Below are 26,867 nucleotides of genomic sequence, written 5' to 3'. Positions count from 1 at the left end.
GGGTGCAGCTGCTCACACAATTCGCTCCATAGGATCCTCTAGTAAACAACCATGGTTTAAAAGGCATCTCAGTGCAGTGAGGCTGACCCTCTTCCTGTTTGCTGGGCATGTGGTGGGTAAGTTTCGGGTCTTTTGCCTTCTTGCTATTTTGGCAGTACAAAATGTCAGCAGGACATGGCAATCACAGTCTGGCTGGGAGGCCACAGCAAGGCCTCTGTCCTCAGATCCTCTTGAGCTATGACCCTGTCTTTACCACTAAGCCTCTCAGCACACCTGCGGAGTCTCGTGTGCACTGAGGAATGGAGCTGATCTCTCCTGGGTTTTAGGATCTCCTTTAGTGTTTATTTTTAAAAGACAGGGACTCGGGCAGGTGAGGATGATGTAGAACTCCTGATTCTGCTGCCTCCTTCTCCCGGGTGTTGGTACTGTAGGCTTGGGCCATCATGTGCACCTAAGCTGTGTCTGCTGGTGTGAGCTCTGCCTGCTTTTCCTTTATACCCAGCTCAAGTCACCTTTACCCAAGCCAAGGCCACAGAGTTCACCTAGATTACTGCATCCCTCACACTCGGCTCCTTGTGAAGCTCCAACTGCCGTGAGCGTCATTGTGGACTTGGGTCCCTTGTCCCTGCACCTTCACACCCTCATGGTAGGTCTCTGTCCTTAGTCTCAGTATCCCAGACCATCTGTTGTTGGGCCACACACATGTCCATCAAGACAGACAATTGTCGTTCTTTAAGATTTATTTTTATTCCTGTGCTTGTGTCTGCCATGTGAGTGGGAGGATATGGGGAAATCAAAGGGGCATCAGGTTATAGGCAGTGAGCTCTCCCCAGTGGGGAGGGGAGAGCAGTAAGCACTCTAACCACTGAGCCATCTCTCCAACCAGTCTTCATCACTCTTATCCACTGCCACAGAAGGCCCTGCTTAGCTGCACCATTTAGAGAACCCTGCTTCTCAGATCAGGCTTTTCCTTGGCTTTCCTCTAATTCAGTAACATCTGCCTCAGCATCTCCTTAAATTTACCTCTGTGGGTTAAAGCTTCTAACAGTCTGTAATCAGCAGTTAAGAGCATTGTGCTGATTCTGGTTGAGATGGGAGTGGACTTCTAAGTGGCCTGTAGCCAGCACCCAGGCAAAACACACTCACAGGATTTTGGGTCAGATCCTGGGGTGTCCACATCCGAGTTATATAGACAGAGGCCGTCTTGCTTTCCAACTTCAGGATAATCAAGGAGCCAGGCCTTCTCATTTTTCACACCAGGCTTTCCAAGTCCATGTTCAGGGATATCTGTCACAGGTTTCTTAGAAATGTCTCTGATCAGATCTATTGTGAGTTTGCTGAAAGTTCTCTTAACTATGAACAGGCAAATTTTACATACCATTTTTCTGCTTAAGATAACCACATGGTTCTAGTACCACAGTAAGTCACATGACTTTAAAAATATACTAAGTACGCATGGCTGAACCTGACTCAACCTGGGGTGGGGTGACATGTCACCTGATGTCACCAAGCACAGCCTGTTCACCTTTTGAGGTAGCTCAGACATTCAGAAGCAACAACAATCCTTCCTTCCTTCCCCTCCTTTCCCAATCCATCCATCCAATTCTGGGAGAGCCTCATCTTCTACTCCTGAGGATCTGTGGAGACCCACAGTGGCAACTTGTATCCACCATCCTTCTTGTACCAGGAGTTAATCAATTATTTGAACATTTGTATAAATGAACATTTGTAATTCTCCCACAGCACCAACACTGCTTTGGCATTTGAATCCAGACTTAATTCCCTGTCCCAAGCTTGTCTTCAGCTTTTCTCAGCACATTTTGACATCTTTGTCATTCAATTAAGTGTATTTTTCATGAATCCAATTTTATTTACTTGACCTATGGGAAGTTTTTTCCTCATTAAAATCTACCTTGATTCCACGTGGTCCGAGAACATACAATATGGCTGACAGCCTGAGAAGAAGAGTCCATTAGCAGTGCTCCAGAGAACAGCTTAGAATAGACCTTTCTCGAGCTGCTGGGCGATGGCCTACAAGGACAAGGCCAGGGCTACGAGCCACCCGGACAAGCACTGGAGTCTTTACAAACAGTAGCATGCTTCTATAGTTTCCGGATACTGAAGGCTGAAAACTGCACACGTTTTTCTTCAAGGCAATTTAGAGAACTTTAATTCCCTCTTCTTGCCTGTCCCAAGACAGTCATGCTTTCCACTGTTTTGCTTCTTTAATCTTAGAGAGTCCACTTTCTACAGATCACTTAAGGTCCATCTCTGTCCCAAGAGGTCCAGTGGTCTCTTGCTGGAGAACTGCAATCTGGGCCCACATTCCTTCCTGGTCTTGAAAATCCCCTAGGACCTCCTTGCCATGGGCATCTTTAGCTCAATTTTTATGTTCCTGCCAAATGCGACCATTTATCAAAAATAGCCTTGAGATACAGTGAACACCAAACATTTCATGTAGTCACCTGGTATACTGCACAAACATCAGTTATCCAATCCAGAGCAGATCCAGCACCCCACAGGATACACTACCCCCTGCTGCTGTTCCTCCCTTCAGGTCCTGACGATCTGTTTCTGTGAATCTGTCCATTCATATAGTCTTTCTGTGCGCAGTCTTCTCACCCTGCTTCTTTCACTCACTCACTCACGTCTGCAAGTTCATCATGCCCGAGAGTGGGCCAGGATGCCCATCCTTTGGCAGCCAACTATCCTCTGTACTGAGAGGCATGCTCTGCCCACCTGTTCACGTGCTGGACTTTCACGCCATCTCCCCTTCAGGCCATTATGAATGGGGCATTGGGTGTGTGTACAGACACAGAGGGTCTTCTTGGGATTACAACTGCAGGGTCGCACGGCACACTGTCAACTAGCTTTCCCAACGTGTTTTTTGAAGACCTGACTGCGCTAGAAGCAGTTACCTTCCAGGGTTCTGACTGTGTATCTGGATGTGGGTCTATGCCATGCTCTTTCTGGAGTGTGCTTTCCTCTCTGGACTTTTTGGCTCTCCACTCTTGCCTGAGAGCCTGCCCAGGCGTCTTACACAGTCTTGTAACCCAGTGGGACCCTGCCCAGCCAGGTGTCTTACACAGCCTTGTAACCCAGCCCGCATGCCTTTCCCCATTTCCCCTCATGGGGCCACCTCCACCAGTGGCAAGTCTCCTACGAAGATGGCCACAACCATGCCAAATTGTCTATTCCATAGGGCTGCTCTCCTCTGCTCCCTCATTGTGCCCTGGTGAATAACCAGCCCAGGAATTCAGAATGTCGTGGCGTGAGGCAGAGGCATGATAATTTGGGACCACAACTTTGAAATCCTCCCAGGAAAGTGTCAAGCAGGCACTGTCAGTCAGAAGGGACTTTAGGGGCATTTCGCATGCCACTCATGTGACACTTGAACCTGCTAGCTCTGCAGTCACGCCTTCTCCGCAGGGCTCGTTCTCAGGACCCTGGGGTTGCAGTTTGTGAGCCTAAGGTTCAGAAGAGAATGGGTTAGAACGGCCTTGCCTTGGAGGGCTCACTGTGATGAAGTGGGAGCCAGTTGCCCCAGGGGCAGCTCATGCTCCCCAGGAGAGACAGCCAAAGCAGGAGCCCTCTGGTAGCATAGACCTGGAGATGAGTATCCGTCCCAGTGCCCATCCTGGGAAATGGCACCCTGGGGAAGTCCTCTCATGGTGCAACAACACTGAGCCTCTGTGGCCATAAATACACTTTATTTCATTCGAAATGCATAATCACACTGGGAGCACTCCCTTTGGAGCACTCCTCTAGCAGCAGGTCCGAAGTGCTCCAGCATCGTCAGCTGGCTCCAACACCTACGTCAGGACCCCAAGGGAGCACACGGCCCAGGCTTCCACTACTCCACAGTTGTGTTTCTGTTCTGGTTTTTGTTTGTTTGTATGTTTGGGGTGGGGGTGGTTGTGTGGTTTTTTTTTTTCCATTTTCTTTTTTGTTATAAACACCATAGCAAATTAAAAAAGCTGTTTAAACAAAATATCGTAGTTCTTGTTTTTCTGAACGTACTCAACACTCTGCACTATGCCTCTCCTTTGGAGACCAGCAGTGAGACGCAAACCCTGAGGCACCTTCCAGCAGGGGGTGGCCAGGACCTTTCCCTGGGAGGAGGAGCTCTCGGATGCCCAGTAGAACCTGCAGTTGCTTGCTGAAGCAAGAGAGCAGGGCACAGGGCAGGTCAGTGAGCAGCTGTGGTGCGGTGCTCCTACAATGCCTGGTCTCACTGGATCTGGATGGCCCCGTGTTCAAGCTGCATTTCAGGCTGCAGAGTGGGTTGCAGTGCCTCAGCTGTCTGCAAGGTGGAGGAGAAAGGAAGACTGTTCTAGTAAAATACAGTAGCACATGTATGTATCAGCAAGCCACCCATATGTTACACAGAGCCACAAGCTTCACATACAAGCAGAGAAAGAATGCCAACCTCAGAAACCTGGGTACCAGGCCACCTCTGACCTAACGAGAAACAAGCACACCTCCCATCTGCCCAGGAGAACTTGGGCAACTGGGGCCATACTTCCCAGCCTTTCCTCAAGGTGCCCGAAAAACAACTGGAGTTAGATACACCACGGTTTTAACCTGACATACGTCCCTAGAACCTCAGGGTCACACTGACTTCCTACAGAGACTGCCCCAGGGTTCTGAGTGGCATCTTTCAGTGAAATACATGAGGAAGACCACGACGCCTCTGCTTCAAGATTAGAACTTGCAACCTTGGAATGAATAACGGATCTTCCACCTCAGCTATACTGCAGGAGCACAGAGGAGAAGTCACCTGACATTTGGTGCTGTACCACATGAGGCCAAGGTCGCACAGGGCTGGCACCTGACAACTCTTACTGTACATCTGAGTCTCTGATTTTTAAACACAAACAAAAAAGTTTCCACTCTCCCTGCTGGGGGTGGCATGGCTGAGACCATATTTAGTTCACTTCTAAACAAACAAACAAACAAATAAATAAATAAAGGAGAGGAGGAAGAGGAGGAGGAGGAGGGAGAGGAGGGAGAAGAGGGAGAAGAGGGAGAGGAGGGAGAGGAGGGAGAAGAGGGAGAGGAGGGAGAGGAGGGAGAAGAGGAGAATGATTATGGTCCAGGTGAAGGATGTGGACCCGGGTACTTTCTATGAAGCTCTGTGCTCAGCCAGGCAGGAAAAAGACCCTGAGGCTTTATCAAAAAGTTTGCAACAATAAGATCAAGTGGGCAGCTGCAGGCAGTTGTGTGGCTGAAGGAAGAAGCATCTTGAGGCTTGGTGGGGGTTGTGGCTGAGGCCAGTAGACCTAGACCCAAGTTCCTTCTCTGAGAACCTGGAAGGGGTCATTCCCAGGACTTCAGGGAAGGAATCCCAAAGTGCCTTCCCCTCAGATGTCTGGCCTAGCAGCTCCGTAAGTCCTTCTAATGCCTGTGGCAGGCAGGCCTCAACAGCTCCTGGGAGAAGTAAAATCCTGACCAGCCTACGGCCAAAGCCTGGTTCTCGGGTTCAGGGGAGCAGCAACCTCTGTGAGAGCCTGCACTGCGGACTGCACCAGGCTTGGACCACACAGAGGAAGGGGAGCTGCCAGTGCCAGCAAGGTGTGCAGAGGAGGAGGGAGACTTCACATGGTACAGAACCGGACTGTTGAGTCTTCTGCTCCTACCACGGTCACCTGCCCTTGCCGGGCCGAGATCAGAGGAGCCCACACATTCTGACTTTAGGAGTTCAGAGTGAACAGAAGCTCCATGCCTCTGCCAGACCTGTATGCTTCTCGACAAGGGTTCCTAGTTCTAGGAATGTCAGTCACAGTCCAAGTTCAGTATCTACCAGGGAGGCTGGTGGGACTGAGAGGGACAGGACTCACCTGCGTTGCAGCCGTGTGGTCACTCACGGGCGCCAGCTGGACATACTGAACCTGAATGTCACTGCCCTGGAGAGGCGACCCATCTACTCCTGTAGCTGCAGGGTCTGAAGAGGCCACGGCTATGAGCTGAGCACCCTGCAGTACCTGGGGTTGGGGACAAAGCCAGGTTGGTCAGTGGAGCTTGGGTCAGCAGACCCCTATCCTCTTCTGGTTCAGAAGCAATAAGAGGCCCAGGCCCACAGCATGGATGTGAATGCAATGGAGCCTCAGTGCCCACTGCAGACACACCCACCTGACGTGCTGAGTTTTGACTGTCATGAAATCTGCCACATTCACACTTAGTCTTGCAGAAACACCCTTGTTACACACAGACATTAGTCTTTTAAAGCCCGTGTGGAAACCAATAAGCTAGAACTTGAAGACTGCACAGGCACACTGAAGACAGCGGGAGAGCTTAACAAACCCCGCACAGAGCCCATGTGGAGCCAATAACTTTAGATAGAGAAACAAAAGGAGAGGGAGGGCTGCAGTAGGTGTACTGCTTGTGTGCCAGCATGAGGACTTGCGCCTGGATCTTCGGTATCCACACACAAATCAGGAGCAGCTGGGTAACCCCAACCAGGAAGACTGCTGGAGGTGGATCACGGCCAGCCTAGCCAAACAGTGAGCTGCAGGTTCAGTGAGAAACCCTCAGGAAAAATAAGGTGAAGAGAGATGAGGACACCATCCACAAACACGTGCGCGCACACACACACGCACGCACGCACTCGGACACACACACACACGCACTCGGACACACGCACACAAAGAAGAAAGAAGGGAAGAGCTACTGTGGCAGGGACAGTGAGGGGCAAACAGGCTCCAAGGGGAGGGTGTGAGCAGAGACACCAGGGGCAGGTCACTACAGAACAGATCCTTCAGTCCTCTTTGCTGCATCCCTCCATCGTCCTGACCCTGCCTGACAGTGACCCTGCCTCAGAATGGATGTGGAGTAGGAGGAATAAGCTTGGGTGACTCCAGCTCTGGAAATCCATCCCACTGATTCACTTCCCACAAACTCCACCTGCTGCTCACACGACCGGGCAGGAGGCTCGAGGCAGGCAATACAGAGCCTCCATCTGCGCACTCACAGGTGCCCTTCAATCAGCCTTGGGTACTGCCCTAGGTGGGAAGGCCAGGGCGCCCAGACGTGCAACCCCAACAGTGGACAGAACCCCAGCAGTGGACAGAACTGCTGGGTAGGAAGCACATTTGGCATGGAGAGGACCACGTGAGGTTCCCCACAACCAGAGACAGCAGTACAAACTCACCCAGACAACTTCTAAGAAGAGCTGTACTTGTAAACAGCTAGCTTGACTGTCAGATGACATGTGCCCTTTTAAAGGACACACTGTAAATAAGGACAGTGTCTCTTATGCTAATGAGGGTCTGCCAAACCAAAATAGACCCAGGTTCACAGGCACTGGGAAAATATTTTTAATGACTTTAAAGTCCTTTTTAATATTTTTGAATAACTAAAAAAAAGTGAGACAACTATTTGGGGATGTGACTGCCGACTCATGCTGGATTCTAATAAGGAGAACTCCCAGCATTCCTCTGGGAAGCAGTCTATCTACCTCCTTCCTGGGGAGTGCAGTGGCTTCTGGGTCAATCTCACTTCCAGTGTGATTCCCCTCATCTATGGAGGCCTGACAGCCAAGAGACAACAGCAACAATAACAGCCTGTCTCTGCACAACTCTGGCCCTCAAGACACACCTCTCGAGCTGCTTATGGCTGCTCTTCTCTATGTCAACATGTGGGGATAGGAGGAAAGTTTCCTGGGCCTCACAGGAACCACACATTGGTCAGCTACCCCATGGGCCATGGTGATAGGCAGTGGGATGTTCAAAAACAGGGGAGCCAGTCCTCAGCCCTCTCTAGGTGCTCAATCCAGGTTAACTAAAGGAAGAAGGGTGTGCAGACACACATCTGGGAACTGGTTTCCAGGCAAGCTCAGAACTCAACATAAACACTTGCCTGCTGCTTCTATCCCAGATACCTCAGCGTCCCCTATTCCACACCCACTCTGGCACAGCTACTGCACAATGCCACTGGCCACTCCCTCCCTCTGCAGAGGAAAGCAGGGCAACAGATGCTGAGTTGCCCACAGCTGGCTGACAATAATGACTCCTTGTTTAGATAAAGCATGGCTCCTTCCAGCAGGAAAAGCCTGAAACAGGGTAAAATGATCCAATCTTATAAGCATCAGTGACAGAAGCCTCTAGATTCCTCCTTCACTCACTCTGACTTGCAGGCAAGTTCGTTATTTTTGCTAAGAACTACATTTCTCCAGGCATGGTGCTCTCCCTCATCTGACCAAGCAGTTCAACTTGAAACAAAACGGGGGATTTTACAGTCAGGAGACGGTAAACCGAGCTCCTGCTTGGGGACAGCCCTTGGTGGCAGACTTGGATGGAGCCCGGCTCTTCCAGACTCTCCATTGTATATGCTGGCCTGGGCCTTTCCTGGGTAGCCAGCGCAGCTTGGGACCTCTCCTCCCCTGCATTGCTCACCCAGCAGTCTTCCTGGTCTCCCTACTCAGCAGCTCCTGTGGATCTTAGTGGGTCCCATGGGCTCCTATGATAACCCTACAGGCTACCAAAGCCATCTCTAAGGACCAGTGAACACTTCCCTCCAGCACCTGAGTCACAGGAGCTTCCTGGTCTCACTGCCAGAACTTGGGCTCAAGCAGACAGGACAGTATCTATGGCCCACTGGTGCCTGTCTCCCCTGACCTACCCAGGGCCATCCACCAGGGTAACCCAGGTAGAGGCAAAGGGGGGCTCTCCACACGTTCCTTGAACAGCAGAATCAGCAGGCTTCAGAAGGAAGGAAAGGATACAAACACTAGAACTGCTCCAACGGCAGAATGACCCTGTGTCCAAGAGTGAAAGGCTCCATGGGGTAAGGGCTCTGAGCTCAACAGATGGGCCTGACTTGATGGCCATTCATCAAGCCATATGTCTTCATATGCCATCAACTGTTACAAGTATGCCTATACATGTCTTCAGACACCTGTGGTCATAGATGTGCACATGCACACATCTGTAAGTAAGGCACATGCCTGTTCACAGACACCTTATCAGCTCTGCTAACCCCTACCATGCACCTCTACTATGATGTCTCTGGCTGGCAAAGCAAGCTCTTAGCCTCAGGCCTCTGTAGGTATCCAGCATTGACAGTGGCAGTTACTGTGGCAGCCTCTGTAAGCCTGGGCTCAGTGTGTGGCACTGTCTAACCTGCGGTAGGCTCTGTAAGGCTCCACCTGCTGTCCAGAGCTTTGACCTGACCCTGCTTACACGGTCCCTGGAAAACACTGGTCAGGCCACCCACATCTCCCGACAAGAAACCCGACTTACAAACCTGGATCATCTCATTTCCAGCAGGCAGATCAAGTGTGTCTCCTCCCAGAGGCCAAAGCTGGGAGGGGTTAGCCTGGGCCACTGAGTCACCGCTCACAGGAATGGGATTCTGGCACAGGCCCCACGACTGGAAGAGATCAGAACGGGGGCTATAGGCTCGGCAGAGACTTTGTCAAGCCACAGACCCCACCTTGTGGGGAAGAGGTAGGAAAAAGGAAAGGTGCTGACACACGGTGGCTGCCTGGTTTGCTATCTCCTGGTAACTCAGAAGCCAGGCCATATTTGGAAACCCCAAGTTAGGAGTTATAACCAGTTCCCCAATCATGTTACATTTTTATAGATTCCTCCATAATGAATTTAAGGAAACTGAAGTTGCTTTTAAGGAGACTTTTGCAATCATAGGACCAGTTTCCCAGGAAGCTCTGCCCCTGTTAACTACAGCAAAGCCACACCCTCCTGCTCAGCACCCCAGCAGTGCTGTCCTGCCAGCATTGCAAATACAACCACTTTCCACATGAAACATGAGGCTGGTTAACCCGATGTGCTGCACTGCAGGAGAACCTGAACTTGCAATACTAAGACAAAGGTATAACATCGATGAGTGGAAGCAAGGTTCTCATCTGGGAAAAGCTTAGGCAGTCACGGCTTTCAAAGACTAGAGCTCCCAGGCCTGGCTCACAAACCTTTGCCCAGTGAGGAGGCTGTGTGGCCTGGACCCTGGCTATAAGATCTGACCACATCCATTTCAACTGTAGGGAGGAGCTGGTGAGCTGTCACCTTGGCTGGCTGTTGTGACAAGGAGACGAAGAGGACACCATGTCAGGGGCCATTATCATACGTACTAGGAGGGCACTGGCCAGGAAGTCTGGCCATCCCCAAACTGTCCAATTCTGGCCTCGCTTCTTGGGCCTGTCCCTGTGGGTCTCTGGTCCACACTCAGGAGTTGTCATGCTAGTGACCATTCCTCCTCCAGGTACAGGGGCAGACAAACGCCTGTCCTGTGTGGGCCATTCCTGAATCTGCCTCCAGCATCAGAAGAGAGAAAGTTCCAAGGAGTTTCTCAGGCACATAATAAACAAAACAGGAGTCTCTGGCCAAGCACGATCCCTAATCATCCTAGCATTTGATAGGGAGATGCAGGAGGTCAGGAGTTGAAAGCTAGCCTTGGCTACTTAAGTGAGTTGAAGGCCAGCCTGAGCTCATGAGATAACAAGCTGAGCACAACTTCATTGGACATGCTACTCTCAGGTGAGAGCTGTGACAGTCATAGAAGGACTGAAGACAGCCTGTCCATCCCGAGAGCTTCTCTGAAGCACTGCAGTCTGGGAGATCAGGCAGGGCAGGGGAGAGGACACCTGCCATCTGTCCACACATCCCACAAACAAGGCTGAGGAGATCCCAGCAACACTGGACCACTTGCTCTGTGACGGACACAGTAGCCATGGAAGCCAGCAGGTATGGATTACAGATGTTACTGGGTGGTGTAGCTCGATGAGCACACAAGGCCCACTGCACAACCTGAGCCAAGCAGACCGGCCTCCGGCATCTCCTGGCAGTGCATCAGGAGAGCACACAGGTGGAAGTCTGGCCTTGATGTTACACTGGTGATGAGTAAAACCCAAAGGCAGATCCCAGCTGCAGGACAGCGAAGATGAGCTTCAGATGGGTGCCCAGGGTACATTCTTGGGGGATCCCCACTGCTGCAGGAAGGGGTCTGGCAGATATAAGCCTTCCGCTACAAAGAATGCAGCCATGCAGGCCTCCGAGCCATGGCTCTCAGGGGCAAGAATGCAGCCATGCAGGCCTCCGTGCCATGGCTCTCAGGGGCAAGAATGCAGCCATGCAGGCCTCCATGCCATGGCTCTCAGGGGCAAGTTTCCACTCATCTCCCTCCCCAGAACAAACTTCCAGTTCCTTCACTCTTCCTGCTCACTTTGCATCTGGAACTGAGCCCTGATCTGCAGGTTCTGCAAATAGGCTCTGGAATGTGGACATGTCTGACTGCAGTGACATGAGAGCTGGCGCCCAGGCCAACAGGCAGACCCTTCCTCCCAGGCAGCCAATGCCAGCTAGCCTGCAGCTGACCTCAGGACCTCCCAAGGGACAGCACAGCACTGACACCACGGACGAGGACAAGGAGCGGGCACTGCTACATCCCCAGCCTCACTGTGGCAGCTCCCAAACACATTTCTACAGCAGCGCCAATGCCAATTCTTCTCAGACCTAAGAAAGAGGGGTGCAGGCAGGAGTTGGAAGCAGCGCACTGAGGGGACCAGGAGTGCTGTGCTTTGGGCACGCGCCATCCGCTTTCCCTCCATCTGCTGTCAACTCTGAAGCGCTACTTAAAACCCAACTGAGATTACGCAACACTGGTGCTGGCCCTAAACTCAATGCAAGAAGCACCAGGACCTTTCAGCAGTATCTGCCCACGAAACTCCAAGTCCCGCCAAGAGTCTACTGGGGCAAAACCAATATAAGAGAAAGGAAGCCCTTGTGCCAGGCGTAGACACGCTTCCCAGAGGAGATTAGTGTGGTCGGATAGAGGCCTGGACCACAGCTGCAGGGAAAAGGCCCAAGAAGCCTCAACTTGTTTCTCACTAACTTGATCCATCCCAACAAGGATCCTTCCACAACCCATGCGCTAGCTCAAACAGTAGTTTCTTCCAGATAAAGAGGTGGGTGCTAGAAAGACTACTCTCCAGTACTAACTCACCACTGAGCCGCCCTGACAGCAGTACCACCTCCCCACTGAGCTGCCCTGACAGACAGCAGTACCACCTCACCACTGAGCCGCCCTGACAGACACAAACTTCACACGCACTCACAAACTTCATGTGTACACACATTCCTATGGCAACAGTCTAATTTATTGTGCCTTGTTGTCCCTCCCTACACCTGTGTGTTTGTGTGTGTATGCATGCATATATGCATGTGTGTGTGCATGCACACCTGTGGGTACCAGTCAAAGATCAATGTAAATTGCTCTCTATGTTCTATGTTGAGATGATGTCTCTCATTGAATCTGGAAATTGCTAATCTGGCAAGCCTGGCTGGCCAATAAACTCTAAAAATTTCCTATACCCACCTCCTTCAGGCTGGAATTACAGATGTGGGTGGGGACTGGAATACAGGTGCTTGTGTATCACACTTTACCAGGTGAGCCATCTCCCCAGCTACCAATTCTCTGGGCCTCTGTCCTAGTTAGGGTGATAATTGCTGGAATACAACACCACAACCAAAATAAACCCTTGGGGAAGAAAGGGTTTACTTGGCTTACACTTCTGAATTGTAGTCTACATCAAAGGAAGTCAGGGGCAGGACCTCAATTAGGGCAGGAACCTGGAGGCAGGAGCTGATGCAGAGACCACGGAGAGGTGGCGCTTACTGGCTTACTCAGCCTGCTTTCTTACAGAACCCAGGGCCACCAGCATAGGGGTGGCTCCACCCACAAAGTGCTGGGCCCTCCCCACCAACCACTGATTAAGAAAATGCCCTACAGGCTTGTCTACAGCTAGCTCTTATGAAGGCTATTCCTAATTGAGGTTCCCTCCTCTCTGATGACTCTAGCTGTGTCAAGCTGACATAAAGCTAGCAGCGCAGCCTAGCTCTGTAGGAGAGGTGAACAAGCAGTTGTCCACTGTGGCCTCCCAAGTGTGGGTGCCCTCACTCTTACTCAGCTCCATCATCTGCAAGCCCTCCCAGGGAACTGAACAAATGTCCTCGAATTCCGTGTGTGTGTGTGTGTGTGTGTGTGTGTGTGTGTGTGTGTGTGTGCGCGCGCGCATGCGCGCGCCTGCGTGTGTGTGCGTGAGATACACTACTATATGCATGTGTTTGCATGGGAAAGGGGTTATGGCACACACACACAGAGGCCAGAGGGAAACATCAGATAATTCCTCCATTGCTTTTTGGCTCACTCCACTGAGATAGGGCTTCTCACCAGATAGGAGGCTCCACACTTTGCTCCCTGGATCTGCCTGCGCCTGTCTCCAACACTGTGGCTCCTAGCAAACATGACTGTGTCCAGCATGTACATGGCATTGGGGATTCAGACTCAGGTCCTCGTGACCTTGGGGGTAGAGGAGGTACGCAACCGTTCACAGACACTTCCCTTCTGGGCCATCGTCTAGAGCCCCTGGTTGCAGTGGTTCCTCCCACACCTCCTCTCCAGAGCCTTAGGAAGATGTGGTCTTGCACACTGAGCCAGGAGAGGGCCTGGGCTGTGGAACAACGGGGGGGGGGGGGGGGGGGGGTGTGCAGCAGACCACACACAGCTGCCTGAGAGAAGCTCCTGAGCTGAAGCCTAGCCACACATTCAATACAGAGTTCTCTATAACAAGAGAGGGGGCTCCACCCACAGGTGGGCTTTGCCACTAAACGGGATGGGCAGGGAGGCCTTAAGGTAGAGAGGAAGCCAGACATAGTAGCAATGGTGATGTGGGGTGGGGTTAGGGGTGGTCCTGGTTCTGTGGGTTGGATTGTTCACTCTTCAAGCTTGATGAACCTCCATGTCTTAGTATGACCCCACTTAGAAATAGGGCCCCAGGGGTTGGGGATTTAGCTCAGTGGTAGAGCGCTTGCCTAGCAAGCACAAGGCCCTGGGTTCGGTCCCCAGCTCCGGAAAAAAAAAAACCAAAAAAACAAAAAAAACAAAGAAATAGGGCCCCTACAGGATAAGAATAGTCCTAACCTAAGGACAAATGTCTTTCCAAAGATAGGAACATCTAAACACAGGTATAATTCTAGAAGGCTGTGCAGTGTCCCTGCCTGGTGTCCTCCATGTTGGACTCAACACTCACTTGTGACAGGTTCACTAGAAAAGAGCAGGGAGAGCGATGGCACAGCCGGCCACAGACACAAAAGTCCCCGAACTCCAAATAACAACCAGCTAGACTATCCACACTGACTATCCACACTGACTATCCACACTGACTATCCACACTGACTATTCACACTGACTAACCACACTGAGTATCCACACTGACTATCCACACTGACTATCCACACTGACTATTCACACTGACTAACCACACTGAGTATCCACACTGACTATCCACACTGACTATCCACACTGAGTATCCACACTGAGTATCCACACTGACTATCCACACTGACTATCCACACTGAGTATCCACACTGACTATCCACACTGACTATCCACACTGACTATCCACACTGAGTATCCACACTGACTATCCACACTGAGTATCCACACTGATATCCACACTGAGTATTCACACTGACTATCCACACTGAGTATTCACACTGACTATCCACACTGACTATCCACACTGACTATCCACACTGAGTATTCAAACTGACTATCCACACTGACTATCCAGACTGAGTATCCACACTGACTATCCACACTGAGTATCCACACTGAGTATCCACACTGATATCCACACTGAGTATCCACACTGACTATCCACACTGATATCCACACTGAGTATCCACACTGACTATCCACACTGAGTATCCACACTGAGTATCCACACTGAGTACCCACACTGAGTATCCACACTGACTATCCACACTGACTATCCACACTGAGTATTCACACTGACTAACCACACTGAGTATCCACACTGAGTATCCACACTGAGTATCCACACTGACTATCCACACTGACTATCCACACTGACTATCCACACTGACTATCCACACTGACTATCCACACTGACTATCCACACTGACTATCCACACTGACTATCCACACTGAGTATCCACACTGACTATCCACACTGAGTATTCACCCTGACTATCCACACTGAGTATCCACACTGACTATCCACACTGAGTATTCACACTGACTATCCACACTGACTATCCACACTAACTATCCACACTGACTATCCACACTGAGTATTCACACTGACTATCCACACTGAGTATCCACACTGACTATCCAGACTGAGTATCCACACTGAGTATCCACACTGACTATCCACACTGAGTATCCACACTGACTATCCACACTGAGTATCCACACTGACTATCCACACTGAGTATCCACACTGACTATGCACACTGACTATCCACACTGAGTATCCACACTGAGTATTCACACTGAGTATCCACACTGAGTATCCACACTGAGTATCCACACTGAGTATTCACACTGACTAACCACACTGAGTATCCACACTGACTATCCACACTGAGTATCCACACTGACTATCCACACTGAGTATTCACACTGACTATCCACACTGAGTATTCACACTGACTATCCACATTGACTATCCACACTGAGTATCCACACTGAGTATCCACACTGACTATCCACACTGAGTATTCACCCTGACTATCCACAGTGACTATCCACACTGACTATCCACACTGAGTATCCACACTGACTATCCACACTGAGTATTCACCCTGACTATCCACACTGAGTATCCACACTGACTATCCACACTGAGTATTCACACTGACTATCCACACTGACTATCCACACTAACTATCCACACTGACTATCCACACTGAGTATTCACACTGACTATCCACACTGAGTATCCACACTGACTATCCAGACTGAGTATCCACACTGAGTATCCACACTGACTATCCACACTGAGTATCCACACTGACTATCCACACTGACTATCCACACTGAGTATCCACACTGACTATGCACACTGAGTATCCACACTGAGTATCCACACTGAGTATTCACACTGAGTATCCACACTGAGTATCCACACTGAGTATCCACACTGAGTATTCACACTGACTAACCACACTGAGTATCCACACTGACTATCCACACTAAGTATCCACACTGACTATCCACACTGAGTATTCACACTGACTATCCACACTGAGTATTCACACTGACTATCCACATTGACTATCCACACTGAGTATCCACACTGAGTATCCACACTGACTATCCACACTGAGTATTCACACTGAATATCCACACTGAATATCCACACTATCCACACTGAGTATTCACACTATCCACACTGACTATCCACACTAACTATCCACACTGACTATCCACAATGACTATCCACACTGACTATTCACACTGAATTTCTTCTCCTTCGGCATTTCTTAGCAAAGAATACACCTTAGAACTAGAACATCTGCCAAGGGCTAGCCTTTCTTGGACAGCATGCTCTCCAACTCTCTGGAGGGGACCTGTTGAGAGCTCAGATTAAGAGCTTCTGAAGCACCCCCAAAGGAGATGAGCAGACCTGCTCCAACTCAGCATGTGGCACTCAAGGACCAAGGAAGCCACCAGCCAACGGCTCTGGGCCTGGCCTTGTGACAAGTCCGTGTCCACTGCTCTGCTGCTGCCCTTTCCCCTCAGGGACCCGATGCTATTATTGTTAGGCACATCATCACGACGGCCTACATTTTCAACCTGAAATCAACCCATGGACAACCAGATCTGTTGGTGCAGGCCTATAACCCCAACTACTGAGAAAGCTGGGTCAGGAGGGTCCTGGGCTCAAGGTCTTCCTGGACTGCATCTTAAATCAAGTCCTAGCTAGAGAATAAATTCAGGGCCAGCCTGTAAAGCTCACTGAGACCCTATCCCAAAATGAAAACCACGAAGGAAAGCTGGGCATGGTGGTGCATGCCTTTAATCCTAGCACTTGAGAGGCAGAGGCAGGAGGATTTCTATGAGTTTCAGGATTTCTATGAGTTTCAGGCCAGCCAGAATTACATAGTGAGGCCTTGCCTCAAAAACCCAAACAAACCCAAAAACCAAAAAGGGGCAGTTGTACACCTCAGAATCTATAACTCAGTGGTGTAACACTGTCCTAACCAGGGCAAAAGCTTGGTGACCTTAAAAACCAATGTAGAATTCATATATACAGGCAGGCCCTGGCTTGCAGATTCTCAGCTGTAGGGTGGTATGAAGCACGCCCACATAATCACTTTGCAGACTATGGGGGAGCGGGGGGGGGGGGGGAACCACGGTGGTATCAAACAGGTTTTTTCCTTTATTGGCAGGGGGAGATGATCAATGTGTCCCAAGTCAGAGTCAGAGAAGGAGTGCACATGTGGCAGATGTGGTGCACGTGGCGGATGTGACAGCTGTGTAAGGGCGAGGGCATAGGCACTCGGTAGCAGTGCTGATGGTCTGGACTCTCCACAAAGAAAGGCAGAAAAGAAAAGGCTGAACCGGGGTTGGGGGTTTAGCTCAGCGGTAGAGCACTTGCCTAGCAAGCGCAAGGCCCTGGGTTCGGTCCCCAGCTCTGAAAAAAAGAAAAGAAAAAAAAAAAAAAAGAAAGAAAAGAAAAGAAAGAAGGAAAGAAAGAAAGAAAGAAAGAAAGAAAGAAAGAAAGAAAGAAAGAAAGAAAGAAGGAAGGAAAGGAAGGAAGGAAAGGAAGGAAGGAAGGAAGGAAGGAAGGAAGGAAGGAAGGAAAGAAGGAAGGAAAGGGCTGAACCTGTTCCCAGTGCGAGCAGCACTATCACAGTTAACAATATGCAAGTGCATTGGAAGTCCGACAGGAGAGATGGGGAAGCTGGGAGGATGAGGGGGAGGAGTTGCACCCAGCTTTAATCCCAAAATCATGCAGATTTCTGAGTTTAAGGCTATCCTGGTCTACAGAGGCAAGTTCCAGGACAGAGAAACCCTGTCTAGAAAAACCAAGCAAGCAAATGATAGCATTGGAAAATGATAAAACCAATCAAAGCCTATCCTGTGTTTACACGGTCTGTCCCAGCCTGGGCCGGCTGCAGTCCCTAAAGAGAACAGGACGAGGGACATAAAAGGGAGCTGGGGCAGCAGTGGAACAACCTAGCCTAAGCTAGCTTTGGGGTACTATGACTCCACCTCACCTTACAACTAACAGCCCCTTCAAACTGGCCTGGCTGCAGTGACCAGGCAGGAACAATGAATGTGAGTGAGCACCCCTTACAGCAAACTTCCCAGCATGCCATGGGCTGTATCCAGCCACTCACAGGACTCAGACTCTTCTGCCAGAAGCTGTGAGACGCAGTACCAAGAAGTCACCAGGGACAAAAACAAGACGCCCAAGTAACATGCAAGCCTAAATAAACCCCCTCTCATTGCTCGAAACACTGCCCAGGCCTTTGGCACACTTGGCAGAAGTTGGTCCAATTCCTACAACAAGCCTCTGGAAGCATCCAGCTGCTTGTCAGCCTGTCGGGGCTCCGCTGCTCCAGAGGACAGAGAACCATGGAGATGCTGTCCAAGATCCCTGACGCTTGCTCAGCTAGAGGCAGGCAGCTCAGAGGGGTTTCCCAGTTTGAGGGTCACCTGGAACAAAGCCGCCTGCAATACTCCTGACTCCCTGTGACCAGAGAGAAGCCCTGCTACCAGGTCTACCACACACAGGTTTATATTTATAGAGGTCATTTTTGATTTTTAAATATTATGTGTAAGCATGTGTATCTGTATGTGGGTATATGCAAATGAATGCAAGTGACCAGAGACCAGAAGCGGGTGTCAGATTGCCTGGTGGCGTACTTACAGGCAACTGTGAGCCACCTGATACGGAACCTGGGAACCGAACCCAAGTTCTCTGCCAAGCAACAAGTGCTCTTGGCTACCCAGTCACTCCTCCCGCCCCAGCAATTACCAATGGGTTTCCAATAAAATTCAAGAATAATTTTCTTCTGACTCATCAAAATGAAGGGAACTAGATATTGCTATTGACAGCACAAATATCATCTGTGTGAAAACCTGGACTACCTTAGACTAACAGGCTAAGCTGACAACATAGTCATCTCTCACACTGTGGTTCACTATAGGTGTGTTATGTCATAGCCAGTGTTCAAGAGCTAATGGGGTGACGGGCAGAAAAGTAAACACTACTAAAGCTATAGTGAGGCCCAGGCTGCCTGCTGACTTCACACGTTTATGAGAGAAAGACCCTGGAGCCATGTGTGAACCCGCTCTCCCTGAGTCTGAAGCACATCAGCCCTCTGCAGACAAGCTGCCATCAGCTGCTGCTCCAGCCGCCTCGGGCTCCAGCCAACTCGGACCAGCCGTCCTTGCAACAAACTATAGAGAAGGAGTTTAAGAGGCGCAGTAGTTCACATCAAAGCTCAGCTCTGCGGGCAAAGCAACTATCCAAGACCAAGGCCAGTCCCCAGGGGCCTTCTCAAGGTAGCCACTAGTTTACTACTGGCCTCAAAAAGGTCACTGTTTAGCATTTTCAATGCACCCAGAAAACTCCATCTTCCACACTGCAGCCGTCAGACCTACCTATGGCTCTTGGCATTTGCAGACTTTTATTTTCAGAGTCTTCTGACAACTCACACAAACTAAAGACTCCACTGTGCTGACTGTGAGGACTGAAATCCCTTGACCTGACAAGACGTTGGTACTGGATCAACACACTTGTCCCATCCATAGCCCCATTCTGGAGCCCTGCCCTGGCAGATCCCCTTGCAAGAGGCCCTAGATTTCCCTGACCCTGCTTTGACTTCCCACCCAAGCTCCACCAAACAATTTCATCAGACCACTCCAAAATGGCCCTAGCCCTGGCCATGCTCACAGCTACGAGACAGGAACAGGGGCAGCAGCAGAACCACCTCCACTGGTTCTATGGCTTCACCTGAGAAGATGTCACCAGTTCCAATCAGCTTAAATCATCTGCCGGCGCCCAGAGCGGGCTCTCCAGAGGAACCATCAGAAACAAAGCACAATGCAAGGAACACCTGAGACGCAGTCCTCACTTCCCACAGCTGCTGCTGCAGCCAGTGGCTGCATATTAAACCCAACCAACCCTAATGGAAGGTCACCTAAGGGATGTGCACCACAGAAAGACACACTGGCCAGAAGACAACAGCCTATGTATAAGAGCTGCAGTCTGAGGTTGAACTCAAAGCACTCGGCCAGACTCAGAGGAGCCCGAGGTCAGTTCTGTTGTGGAGCCTACACTAAGGAACCAAGATAAAGCACAGTTTGAGAACCCAGGCAAAGACCCTCTAAGTCGTGTTTTAAAAGATTCTGCTAAAGTTTGTATTTCACTATCCAGGGAATCCCCTGCCTCCTCCCTCTACTGACCAGAGATACTGAGTACTAAGTACTGTGTACAGAGCTCAGAGAAACTGAGTACTGAGTGCTGTATACGGAGCACAGAGATACTGAGTGCTGAGTGTTATGTACTGAGTACAGAGATACTGAGTACAGAGATACTGAGTACTGAGTGCTGTATACGGAGCACAGAGATAGAGTACTGTGTACCGAGTACAGAGATACTGAGTGCTGTATACAGAGCACAGAGATACTGAGTACTGTGTACCGTGTACTGAGTACAGAGATACTGAGTGCTGAATACAGAGATACTGAGTACTGCTCATTGCAGCAAAGGCCTGGAGACCTGGAGTGGGAAGACAACTGGCAAACAGCAGGGACCTCTAGGGCTAGAACAGCCAAGAGCAAGCAGAGCCCCTCTAGAGCTGGTCAGTGCAAACAGAGGAGCAGACGTGGACAGCACACAGCCCACCCATTCCCCCACCACTCACTGAGAGCAGCCACTGAAGCTTCAAATGTTCCCATGCTCCACTGGTCCTGCCTGAGCACACTTGGTCACAGCTGTCTACACTGGGAGTATTGTGCACCTGTCAGGCCAAGTTCAGACGGCTCTAAGCTCATCAACCCTGAGCTCTAGTGCCCAAGTCCTCCTGTGACAGGCAGCCTCCCTCTAGGGACACAGCTGTCCCTGTGACCCTGCCGCAGCCTGGATGCAGCAAGTCCCTTCACCTTCCCACACAGATGTCTTCCCAAGCTTTTACAGGGGAGGACAGTGTCGTCAGTCAGTCTTCAGAAAAACAGTCCAGCGCTCCCACGAGGATGCTGAGACCAGCTCAGCTAAAGAACCCAAGAACATCAGGCACAGGAGTGTTGACAGGGCTGACTGTCCCCAGCACAGGTCTAGGCTTTTTAGCTCCACTGAGGACATCAAGGTAAATGGAGCATGTGTGTCTTTTGCACCATAAATGAAGCCATTCTAAGTCAGGTTACTGAACAACATGCGAACCGGCCAGATGACAAAATGAAGGCAGACTCTCCCAAGGGAACGTCAGGACACCCGGCTAAGGCCCAGCAGAAGCAGCTGCTTCCTGAGCACACGCTGCACACTGCCACCTGAAGGCAGACTGCCTCTGGGAGAGAAGGTGACAGCAGTGAGTGCCCTCGGATAGTCAGTCCCAGACACGGTGACACTGGGAAGCAGGGGATAGATAGAAAGATGTGTGAGGTTCGTATGCAAAAAGAAGTAGAGATGGACAAGTTACTTCTCAGTGTGACAAGTGACCAGCATGGCAGCTTCTTGTAGGGAGGCTGCTTCTAACAGAGCTGGCAGCAGTGACAGGTTTCTGAAACATGGAGATGGGCAGAACCAGAGGTGTCACTGCCTGGAAGCTCAGGCCATGGCTCTGTCAGTCTCACTGTCCCTGACTGGTTTAGCTGCCTGTGGCCATGTCATGAGCTGCCGTGCCTGGGATTGCACACTGGGATCTCTGCTTTCATGTTAGGTGGCCAGGGCCAAGGAAAAGCCCTACTGTGTTTATCTCCAATTCCAGGTGCAACTCCATTCACAACAGAAACCGTGGGAACTGAGGTGAGGGAGGGGCTTTATTGTCCTCACCCACAGAAAGGTACAGCCTTCGCAGAGAAAACACCAACATAAACCCAAAGCACATCAACACAGGCAGAGAGAGGAGCCAACGGCAGTCCGGCCAGGCCTCTGCTCCGTGTTCCTAACTGCTCGAGCTTGGCAGAAATGACTAGGGTCCTCTTACCTACAACTCTTTCCACAGCGGGAAGCACAAAGAAGGCACGTGGGTCTTCCAGCACAGAGAGCGCTAGTTTTGGAAAACAAGCAGCAGCCTCCTGTGTGGGTGAGCTCTGGGCGTCTCCACAATGAAAGCTACATTATACTAACAGGAGCTTGTCCTGACTAATCAAAACCCAGAACTAAAACCAATCTTCACAAAAACTCCTTAAAGGCCACACAGGGCAAACAAACCCCCTACTGCCAGCACCAGCCCCCCCTCCCCGCTCCTCCCTCCCCCACCATAGCACATCCTCCTGGGGACCACAGCCTGGGGCACTTTACTAAGCACACAGTCCTGCCAGGTATATATGATAGACAGCTGCTCTCCTCACCTCAGGAGAACAGGAAAATGTTTAACTGTAATAATCAAGACCCAAGCCTACCTTGTCCATCAGATTTTCATGGAACGTTGCAGAAAGTAATAAACTAGGGGGGAGTTTCTTCTCCAGTGCAAAAACTAATGTGAGAGCCCAGGACGTACAAGCGCAGGCAGAGCCCACCTGTCCATACTCCTGGACACCTCAGTTCAGCTCCCTCGTGCAGGAGGCAGCCCCGCCCCCACCCGACAGCAGTGTCTCATGCTGAAAACACAGATTGTGCGCAGGCCACAGTGCAAAGGAGTGAATGGGGAGGGTGAGCACTTACCTGTCCATCCTGACCCACGTGATGGATCTGCAGATTGCCCTGCACAGAACAAAAAGGAACTTCCTTACATGACCCAGAAATAACCAGGAAACCACTAAGTCTACTAAATTCAACCCTTTTAGCAATAACACCCACAAAAACAAAACAAGTATCATAAGCTGAACCTCTAGCTCCTCTCAAGAGTAAAAGCAGAATCGTTAAACCCAACCCTCAGCCCTGACCAATGAGGACGTCTGTTTTCTTCTTTGTTTTTAAACAACTGTAGACTCACGAGGGCGTGCACAGCAGCACAGTGTGGCCCACAGCAGGGCTGAGTCCCCGAGACGAGGACACTAGCACTCAGAGCACTGCCTGCGTGAGACATAAAAGGCAAGGAGCCAGGCCCACTGCTGGGACGAGAGAATCCTGAGTCTGCAGTCTCTCCACAGACCTCATTTCACACCGTCCTCAACTATAAAGGACACCAGAAAAGTGTCCCAGTCACCCCACTGCGCCAAGCAGTCTCTCCTAGAGAGCTTCCCAGGCTCTGCCGGAATGAATGGCACTGGTTCCACACACTGAGAACAGGACAAGGTCCCTGTGACCCCGACAGGACATCTGACTCACCTCACTGTCCTGTGTGATCTGCACCTGCTCCCCTTGAGGCACCTGGGCAATATGTAGGTGGCCCTGTGGAATCCGCAGCAAGAGAAGACACCAAGAAGCATCAGAGGAAAACAAACCAAAGGAAACAGCAAGCACCCTCTGCCACCTTCATGCCTGGCTGCTTCCGGCCAAGGAGAGTGTGCACCTCAGAGACTGCTGGAGGGCAAGGAGCTCTGGTTCCCCACGCTGGGCAGCTGGTGAAACGTGTGCACAGTCTGAGCGCAGCCCGTAGCCTCCAGAAGTAATGCTCCTCAAATGACTTGGGAACTCTTCGATGTTACTTACCAACTAAGAATGTGCGGGTGAGGGTGGCAGACGGGAGGAGTGAGGTGGGCATCAAGTGGGCAGATGGTAAACTCACGTTTAAACAACTCAGCAAACAACTAAGGAATGTGGCTCCGCAGAGGCCCAGGGCTCTGACTCCTACCAAAATCCAATCTAGGGCAGGAGCAACGACTGAGGTTAAGAGCACTTGTTCTTGTAGAACAAGACCTGAGTTCAATTCCTAGCACCCACGTTGGGCAGCTCAGAATACCCCATAGAACTCCAGTTCCAGAGGATCTAAAAGCCCTCTTCTGGCTTCTGTGAACACGTGCATTCACATGTACAAACCCTACACACAACTAAAAATAAAAAAAATTTATTTTTTAAATCCTATCTTGGCCCAAACAGATCTTTGAGCAAACGGCCTATTACAGGTGTTAGGTTGCTTCTGCTTTGCTGTTCACAAAGTGACAAAGTGGTCTAATCCCAGTGCTTCCACAGATGAAAATACCTGCTGGTATCTAGTCAGTTACACAATCACCAAGCCCAAGAGACTCACCACTTACATCACTGTTTCCTTTAAAACAGCCCCACACAGCCCAGGAGACCAGCGCCCGAGGGCTACCTCAGAGCTCCTTGCTTTCCAGCAGTTTCTGAGGTGCACACATCCTGTCCTGCCTCTTCCCACTATGCGGTGCCTATAGGAGCCCAGTGCACACTGAAGAACTGCTGCACAGAAGCCAAGGCCTCCCCGGCACCTCCCACAGCTCCCCGACTCCTCCCACAGCTCCCCGACTCCTCACACAGCCCCGGACACAGGAGGAAGGTACGTACTACTTGCACCTGTCCGTCCTCTCCAATCTGGTGGATCTGGACTTGCTGTGCGTTGGCCAATGCGTAGTGTAGGGCCTGTGGCTGTGACTGCTGTAGCTCACTGGTAGGTGGAGGGGTTCCCATCATGGTCTCTGTGGAACAAAGGAACTAGTGTTAGGATCCTCAGGTCCCACACACAGAGTGAATGACACCTGTCATCCTAGCTCCTTTGTTTCTCCCTGCCTCGGTATCTACACAAGAGGAAAGGTACCTGGCACCCAGATTCAAGTGAGTGCACCTCTGCTCTGCAGAGACGTCTACAGTGAGTCAGGGGAACTGAGATTGTTAGAAAGTCAGATTGGATGACACTGCTGTAACTAAGTGCTTCTCCTGCAAACACCTGAACTACTGAACTACTGCAGGGCTTGAGGTCTGTCCACAGAAATGACCCACAGGGCTACACTAGGACCACCCTGCATTAGATTCTGCAATATGTGACATTTCTCCAAGATAAATTTAACTGAATGATACATCTGCAACACATTTTTTTTCTTATATTTAATCAAAGTAAGGTACATTTGGTTTGATATATATTAATTTTAATTGTAATACTATGTAATTAAAAAAAAAAGTCAATGTATATTATGCATTCTGTGGCAGAAGAGTTGTAATAATTGGTCAGAAAACCTGCTGGGCAAACAGTGTGATGCCCTGAGACAGTAGACTACCCTCTTGTATGGAAGAATAGCTACTAAGGACGTGAAGCCGACTACAAAGAAAAGCTCTGTGTCCTTCTCACAGCAGCAGCAGAGCCTCGGGTGCCTGTGGTTTTAAAAACACCATGACAAGAATTAAACCTGTGGATTCGCACACATGCACAGGCAGAAGATGGACTAGCTGGCCCTTCTGCCATTCTAAACTACTGGCCACTGCACAGATGCCACCTCCGTGTCCTGCACAGTTAGAGCAGAGTGTATGAACGCTGACACAGAGCAGACAAATGAAAACACCCTTCCCAGGCTACATGCCGATTTCCAGGAGCTTGTACGAAACTTGGGACTCTGTGGTTTGTATCCAAACTGACAGTGACTAATCCGTCATTACATAAACTAGCTTTGCTGGGCATCGTGGCATACCTGTACCCCCAGTATTCAAGGGGCTGAGGAGGGTCCCAAGCTTACACTGTAAGACCTGGTCTCAGAAGAATACACAAGGGATGAAGACACAGCTCAGGGGTAGAGTGCTAGCCTGGCACAGAAGTTCTATCCCCAGCACCAAACAAACCAACCAACCAACAAGCTAGCCAATTTAGTAAGTGTTCTACTGCTGAAGAAACACTACAGCCAAAGCAACTTATGAGAAAAAGCCTGGGCTTGCTTATAGTTTCCGAGGGTCAGTTGCAGTGGGGAGCGTGACAAAGGACCGCAAGCATGTGCTGGAGCAGTAGACAAGGGCTTACATCTTATCCACAAGCATAAGACAGGGACTGAAAAGCCCACCTCAAGAGACACATCTCCTCCAACAAGGCCGTACCTTTTGATCCTTCCCAAAACAGTGCACCAACTAGGAACCAAACATCCCAATAGATGACACAAAACTCATAAGGGCCAGTGAGATATCCAAATAGGTAAAGATACTTGCCACCAAGCCTGTCAACCTGAGGCGCATCCCCAGAAACCACATGGAAAAAGGAAGAGAACCTACTCTTGAAAGATGTTCTTGAGCTCCACTCGTGCATACCCCATGCATCCTCATGACCACGATCCCTGACACACAGGCACAGGGGCATGCATGTGAAAAGACACATACAAAATAAATAAAGTGGAATAAAAGATGAAATTCTTATCTATATAAATATTTGTAAGGGAAAAAAGAAAATCATTTGTAGCATTGTGTGGTGGCTCCTTGTCTCTGCTAACAATTCTAAGGTAGCAAAACGACCCAGCTGGAATCAATACCAATTCCAAATTAACAGAATTCCGGCTTAATTGCATTTTACCATCATCACCAAATAGCCTTGAATACCAGAAATAGCGTTGCTATGACAACCGCAGATGTAGACATAACAATGACAAAGATCCCAGAAGTCCCTTGGCTTAGCCACCCACTCTGCTTAATCAGATCCCTGTCAAGAATGTGGCATGTTAGGACAGAGCATAGACTGTCTCCCCATCAGCGTACAAAGCAGTGCACTTTCACAACACCCGTGGATGTGGAGTGGCAAGGACATCCCCAAGCCCAGGCCCCTTTCTGAAAGCAAGAGCCTGCCTGTCTCAGCAGCCACATCCTGGAAGCTAGAACTACTAGGCAGCCCTGAGCTCGTCCTAAACAACACACACCCAAGTCCACAGGAGGAGGAGGACTACAGTAACCATGCCTTCTGAAGCCCTTCCCCACTTCAGCAGTGTCCTCCTAGCCAAAGGTTCCCTTCCACTCCATGCAAGACCACACAGTGGGTCAGCACAGTTCTTGTGTTACCAGTGTC

At 50.3% G+C, this 26,867-nt stretch overlaps 1 protein-coding gene across 13 annotated transcripts in view; it reads right to left on the bottom strand.

The window, feature by feature from the left end:
* Positions 1 to 722: 722 nt before the first annotated feature.
* Banp (Btg3 associated nuclear protein) overlaps positions 723 to 26,867 on the bottom strand; it is a 77,870-nt gene continuing 51,725 nt past the window's right edge. For 4 of the 13 annotated variants that reach the window (XM_006255752.5, XM_006255754.5, XM_063277946.1 and 1 more), the window contains 6 exons: positions 24,404 to 24,534; positions 23,267 to 23,329; positions 22,661 to 22,699; positions 9,244 to 9,369; positions 5,841 to 5,984; positions 723 to 4,303 (listed from right to left, as the gene is read on the bottom strand). In XM_006255752.5, coding sequence (XP_006255814.1) covers positions 4,232 to 4,303; positions 5,841 to 5,984; positions 9,244 to 9,369; positions 22,661 to 22,699; positions 23,267 to 23,329; positions 24,404 to 24,534 — 575 coding nt within the window. In that variant the 3' untranslated portion in view covers positions 723 to 4,231. Of the gene's footprint in view, positions 4,304 to 5,840; positions 5,985 to 9,243; positions 9,370 to 22,660; positions 22,700 to 23,266; positions 23,339 to 24,403; positions 24,535 to 26,867 lie in introns of all 13 variants that reach the window. The other 9 variants (XM_006255753.5, XM_008772601.4, XM_039097647.2 and 6 more) reach the window with 4 other exon arrangements.

This window comes from Rattus norvegicus, chromosome 19, assembly GCF_036323735.1.
Source record: "Rattus norvegicus strain BN/NHsdMcwi chromosome 19, GRCr8, whole genome shotgun sequence".
Lineage (NCBI taxonomy): Eukaryota > Metazoa > Chordata > Mammalia > Rodentia > Muridae > Rattus > Rattus norvegicus.
Note: the sequence above shows the minus strand (reverse complement) of the source record. Positions and strands in the feature narration are given on the sequence as shown.